At 38.9% G+C, this 6,299-nt stretch overlaps 2 protein-coding genes across 2 annotated transcripts in view; both read right to left on the reverse strand.

Moving 5' to 3' along the window:
• Window positions 1-25: 25 nt before the first annotated feature.
• LOC111400111 lies at window positions 26-2,537 on the reverse strand. The gene is made up of 5 exons (XM_023027557.1): window positions 1,879-2,537; window positions 1,582-1,794; window positions 1,015-1,428; window positions 294-778; window positions 26-215 (listed from the first exon to the last, which is right to left on the reverse strand). Exons 1-5 carry the CDS (start codon window positions 2,482-2,484, stop codon window positions 26-28), a joined length of 1,908 nt encoding a protein of 635 aa, XP_022883325.1. The 5' UTR covers window positions 2,485-2,537.
• A 3,123-nt stretch (window positions 2,538-5,660) lies between these two features.
• Window positions 5,661-6,299, reverse strand: part of LOC111399388 (adenine nucleotide transporter BT1, chloroplastic/mitochondrial-like) — a 10,563-nt gene continuing 9,924 nt past the window's right edge. Inside the window, exon 4 of the mRNA XM_023026666.1 lies at window positions 5,661-6,285. Within this exon, the coding sequence (XP_022882434.1) occupies window positions 6,207-6,285 (79 nt within the window). The 3' untranslated portion in view covers window positions 5,661-6,206. The remainder of the gene's footprint in view (window positions 6,286-6,299) is intronic.

A 6,299-nucleotide genomic window follows, 5' to 3' on the forward strand; every position in this document is an offset into this window, starting at 1 on the left:
TTTACAAAAACTTTTGTGACAATCCTCATTCAATGACAATGCCTTCTCCTTTTGTGGCTTGCCTCGGATTCTTCACATAGGTCTCCCGGTGTTTGTAGAGTAGCGATGCAATATCAAGTCTACATTTGGCGACATCAAATTTCTGTGGTATAGAACATCTGCCATCTCGAAGGATATATAACGCATATAATATGACGAACACTCCGCAATCATGACTGTGGAATAACACAAAACAGTATGTTATGAAATAATATTAAAATATGTTATGTATGTAGTATTGGTCACATACTCACCCATTCATCTGTTGGGGTATGGCAGTGTCAACGGTCACCTTCAATTCCATGCACCCAGATCCATTATAGTCAGGGTCTTTTTTCGAAATTCCCAATGCATTCATTAGAGCAGGCAATATCTTCACATAAGGCTCAACACCTTTTAGCACCTTCCAGTCATGGTAAGTTTTACCGGCTGAATTGAACACGATCAATCTGTGGCTTCTGAATTCTAGCAGACCTAGCAACCAGTGAGCTTTATTCGTGGGCAGGAGAGGCATGAACACATAGTCTACATCAGCCCAAGGTGTGCTCATAGTTATGCTATCACCTGTGACCACCTGGAACAACCGGCTTCCTGACAACAGAACATTAGGATCTTTTTTGAAAGCGGGGTATATGTCTTTTATCATGTTCTGGAAAGAGGAGTTTGTTGTTGTAGCTCTGTACTGTACTTTCCCAAATTTTGCTAGCTGCCGAATGTAGTAGAAGCATGCATCCATGTGCTGTGTGATCAAGAAGATAAGAAATAAGAGCAACATCAGAAAATTTCATAAAGTTGTGATTCTGTTACTTGTGACCAGGTTGGTATGTGACTTGTTGAACAAAACATATACTTATGAGACCACTGTGTCAGTGAACCGCATAGTAGTTCGTGCATGATGTGGTAGCAGAGTCGTAACGTGGTCTCATTTGTTAACAAGTAATTGTACGGTGAACAAATACATGAATGTTACCATACCCCACTATTCAAAGACGTCTCAGGGTCTACGAGTTGGTGGAACCATGTTTTGTTACCAAATGGATATGAGCCAATAACAAAAGCTGGTTTGATTACGTCATCATGCTCATTAAACTTTTTCCTGAAACAAGAAATGTAAGAACAATTTACTGTGACCATATGAGCAATAGATTGAAGAAAGGGAAGAAAATATTCGTGCCTTTTTTTGGGCTTGTATCCTCTCTGGAACCAACCCAAGAATGTCGACTTATCAGCTTCTTCAACATTGTCTTTGTAACTTCCAAATACAATAATGCTGTCGTCATGCCGGAATAACTTTCCTGCACCCGCAACAAATGGAGAACACAAAATCCTCGCTGGCCTTGACACCCGCTTCATTGGTAATTCAGAAGGCGGTTCAGAAGTTGGAGATTCCTGTGTATTGAAAAAGATAAAATGTTAGTTTATGCAGAATGAATGTAACATGAATTCATGGATGCGTGTGATCTGTGTATTTCGAAACGTGTACCGTTCGTGACCTACACATTCAGTGACCAGCATGCAGCACAAAGAACAAAATGGGAATACCTCTTCCTCAACATTTGCAGATGCTGTGATCACATCAGATATGACAGCATCTACCCGCTTTTGAATTTCTGCAGAGTGAGAAACATCCAATTGTGTGTATCCAAAACCCAAGTCAAATGATGGCGGTTGAAGACTACATTCAAAAGTAGCATCGTCACTTGGGTCGACCTTCCCCTTCCCTTTCCTGTCAACAACAGGTTCCTGATTTCCCACCTGCACATGAAATTGGAGAATATGACATGTGAAAAAATGTAAATACGGTCAGTGAAGGATGGATTGAACATATTGTTTACCTACCTCATCAATCTTGTGAACTTCTTCGACAACATGACTTTCTTCACCTCCAACTACAGCAGGTTCCGTATCTCCAAACTCTTTAACAAGACTACCTTTCCTATCGTTGAAAAGCCTTAAAATCTCATCCATAGTACTTGATATCATTGCAGTCACAAACTCGGACAAGAATTGCATATTCGTCCTAATTTCCGTCATGTCACATTTTATCTGTTCTTGCATCTTCATGATTTCATTAATCTTTTTTGTCTGATCACTCCGTTCCGTCCCATGATATTGTGGTTCATTTGGTGAATGTTGGGGGGCCGAAGGGCCTTCAGCATCATTGGATGTTTCCTGATGTGATGTCACCTCACATCGTCGTGGAGGATCCACGAAATCATCGTCGTCATCTGCAACATGAGCAGGTCCAACGCCAATGTCCGTTACCAAAGGCACAGATTCTCCACTCATGCTAGCAGGGTTAGCAGACTTTCGCTTCCTGTTTTTCCTTCGATAGCTGCCACAGGAAAACTCCGGTTGATTTGTTTTGTTATACTGCACCCCATCCATATATGGCATCGCCATTTCCGTTTCACTTGGTACCAGGTCACAGATCTGCATCTGCATTCCAGTAGAGATTAGAAAACAATAATGTTTACATATATTCAACTATCAGACAAAAAGAATTACTGGACCATTACATTAGGCTTCTTGAAGCAATCAGGCTCCTCTAACTTAGAAGCAGATGGTTGCTCGTTTGCAAACCAGTTTTTGATTCAGGGGTGCGTTGTTGATATCTTCGTGACAATAACTTCATCTAGACCAGGGAAGGTTTCGTAGATCCATGCTTGAAAGGCTACCAACATACCTCGTAGCCTGTAGTGTGTTGTTCGACGACTCAACCCATCTTTCAAAGAACTCAAAGTAACATCGAACAGTAACTTTCCCCACGGAAAACTATTCAGTGCAGGGAAGTCTTCAACGAGTGTGAACAAATAGTGATCAACAACTTTCTTATAATCTCTGGGAAACAAATAGGCAGTAATAAAATAGAGGATACCAATCAGTGCAACATCATGATCAGGGAGGGCTTCGACAAGATCTAAGTCCGGCATTTGGCAGGCAGATATAAATGTGGACTTCACATCTTCATGTGTTACACTACCTACCTGAGAAAAGTATTTTGTCTTCAATTGTGACGGTCTACTTTCAAAAATACTGATGTCACTATTGCCGGAACATCTCAATCTCGTGACCAGACAAAACTCAGCTATAGAAAATCTTACATATCACCCGGCAACTAAAAACCACAATTCTTCAGGATTGGGTTGATATACCTGCCTCAATAGGAAAAAGTGAATTAGCTGTGGTTGTACCACAATTTCATCGCATTCGAGGAAATGTGCGAAGCAAGTTCTCCTCATGATTTGCTTTTGATGGTTGCTTAAGTTAGTTTGTATACTTTTCAAGACACCCTTGGTCACTGATGTTGTAATCTTGCCTGGGAACCACTGTTCCTCTGGAATGATGAATTGCCAGGCCTACACGAAGTTTTTAGAATGACGTAATGTTAAACAAATGTAGTGAAACCACAAACACATAGATATGCATGCACCTGTACAGTTAGCCTGAAACAAATTGTTTTGTACAGGTCACATATGTATGCAACTGTGCACTTAGACCACAAAAACATATTCATAATTCGATATCATGGTCACATAAAACTATTCAATAACTATGTTATCAATCAAGTCACATGCATGCACTATGTCATCCATTAAAGGCACAAATTCATAATTGTCTCGGTCACAGATTCACATATTGGTCACATGGTCATGTTGATAATGGTCATGTTCACAGATGGTGTAATAAAAACTCATTTCAGTACACATGTTTAACAATCAGTTCAGTACATGCATAATGTCATCCATTGATTAAGGCCACAAATTCATATTTGTCTCGGTCACAGATTGACATATTCATCACATGAACCTTCATTGTTGATGATGGTCATGTTCATCGACGGGGTAAACAAAACACATTTCACCACACATGTTGTTCACACACAATGAGGTGACGAAACTTTAATCCTATGATTACAACTGATTAAGTTTACAGATGTCAAATTAATGTTCAATAGTGCTAAACCCATGATTCAACCAACATGTGTGCCACTAAAATCAGAACGCATACACCAGAAATTTAAAAAACCTTGTTTGATCGCACTTTTCTCGCGGACACCGAAACGACGTGCTTCTTAGGTGAGGTTCTTTTGGGGCTCTGCTCAGTTTTCCTCTTTTTTGTTCGTTTTGACATGTCTTCGACATTAGTAACCGGTTTTGCGCCCTTCGATTCCTCTATTTCACTTCGCTTGTTGATCCCAATCAAAAAAATTGGGCGAAAACTACTTGAACATGTTATATACTACTACGAATGAAGCTGATAACACAGTTGCAAAATGGAAAACGAGAGACTTCGAAATTACCGGATGTGAAATCAAACGTACGATCGAAGCGGATTCGTGGGGCAAAAGTTTTGGGTAGTTTGGAATCGTGCAGAAGATATTGAGAGAGAGAGAGAGAGAGAGAGAGCTACAGGTTTATAGAATTTCGGCTGCGGTTCTCCTGGGTTTTCAAACCTTAAACGAGGTTTAATAATTACTTAACTTATGGAAACATAAATACAGAAACATACCATCTTGGACCAATTTGATTGGTCAAATAATTAAAAGAGGAAAAATTGTTTTATATTTTAGGTAATACACATTCATACCTTGGAGGAGTCTCTACATAAGTAGAGAAAATCATTAAGGTACGTTCGGCTGCTTCGAGAGAAAATTGTTTACATCATTTTAATAACATTAAGCCCTTGTTTGGACTCCATTAAAATCAAAATTTGGGGATAATGTATTTTAAAATAGCAATTTTTTAAGAATCTTTGATTAAAAAGATAAAATAAATTTAAATTTGAATATAATATTATTTTATCGAAGAATGCATGATGAAACCCAAACAGGGACTAGGAGTTGAAGGGATCACCTGTATATCTTGCATGGATCAAGTGGTGTCAAAACCGAAGGCCCGGTTTGGTCTCTAAATGGGTCTTCATCAGCCCGGTTTGTTGGGCAGTTTAGGCCAAGCCTGGGATATGGATTAATTTTTGGCCCAGTCCAGGTTGATCCATAACTCCAGTACTCCTTTCACATGTTTTCGGATTATAAACGCAGAAGGAAAAGTTTAGAATTGTCAATGATGAGTGAGTAAACCAATCAACACCATCAAAATTATTTAATTTAATTTTTTAAATTTTGAGTGTATTTATCCAAATACATAAAACAAGGGCAAATATTGCTGATAAAACCAGTCTTTTGGCATTGAGTGATGATATAATTGAGTATGTGGAATATGCCTTCTTGTATTCCCCATGCACTCCATTATATCAAGCACAAAAATCTCCCACACTCAATCTGGGTTTTGTTCTTTCCTCATCTCCACAAGAAATTAAATATCAAATTGCCAAAAAAGCTAGAGAAATTTTCATCTACTTATAAGTTTTGACGAAGTCAAGTTCTAACATGGCTCGAGAGGGTAACGATGTCACATGATTTCTCACCTTGCAGTTCTTCAGGGTGGAGAATGCTGATAGGTACCTGAGACCACGACTGGTTGGAGATGAACACAATCCGATTATCACAAAGTAAGTTTACTTCTAGGAAGTGATCAAAGTTACAAATAAGTTACTCATTGAGAGAAGGAAGAGTTAACACCAAAAAGAGGCATGTGGCGATGGAAAACAAAACGATAGAAACTAATAACTGCAGTCTGCAGAACTGATCTTCTGCCCACTATGGAAAGTAAATATGTTGCCCACCAATGATGTGGCAACATGTAGTGTTAGCCAAATCACTGATGAGGTCTAAAATACTGATAATGTGGTGGGCAACATATCTTTTGCCCACTATGGGTAGAAGATTAGTTATGCTAATAACTAATATCGACAATAGCAATGCATTGCATAAATTAGCGGTTTTTCTAATACTTCTTACAACATTTTCCAGAGGGTAAAAGCAATAGGTTTTGCAAATTACATTATTTCAATGCATTGAAACCGGAATTATTCTGCGAACACCTAGAAGAACCGTATGGCAGTTTGAAAAAGAAAAAACTCTTAACCAAAACCAACCGGTAGAGCCAAAACACAAGTACTATCTATCTCTCATGAATAATATTCCTCCATAGGAAATAAGAAAACAAGATGAAAGGATGTCATCTTTAATCACCTTTGTAAATGAGAGAACAAGAATTGGAACTCCTCAAGGTCGAGCCCTTTTCCTTGGCCTGTTTGCTTTTTCATGAATCGTCCTTCTCGACCAGTATTCTCTTGCATGCCTCATAACACATGAAAGAAATTCCAGCAGCAGGGACTAATTTCATGCAGCTCGG

Source organism: Olea europaea, chromosome 9 (assembly GCF_002742605.1).
Source record: "Olea europaea var. sylvestris chromosome 9, O_europaea_v1, whole genome shotgun sequence".
Taxonomy (NCBI): Eukaryota; Viridiplantae; Streptophyta; class Magnoliopsida; order Lamiales; family Oleaceae; genus Olea; species Olea europaea.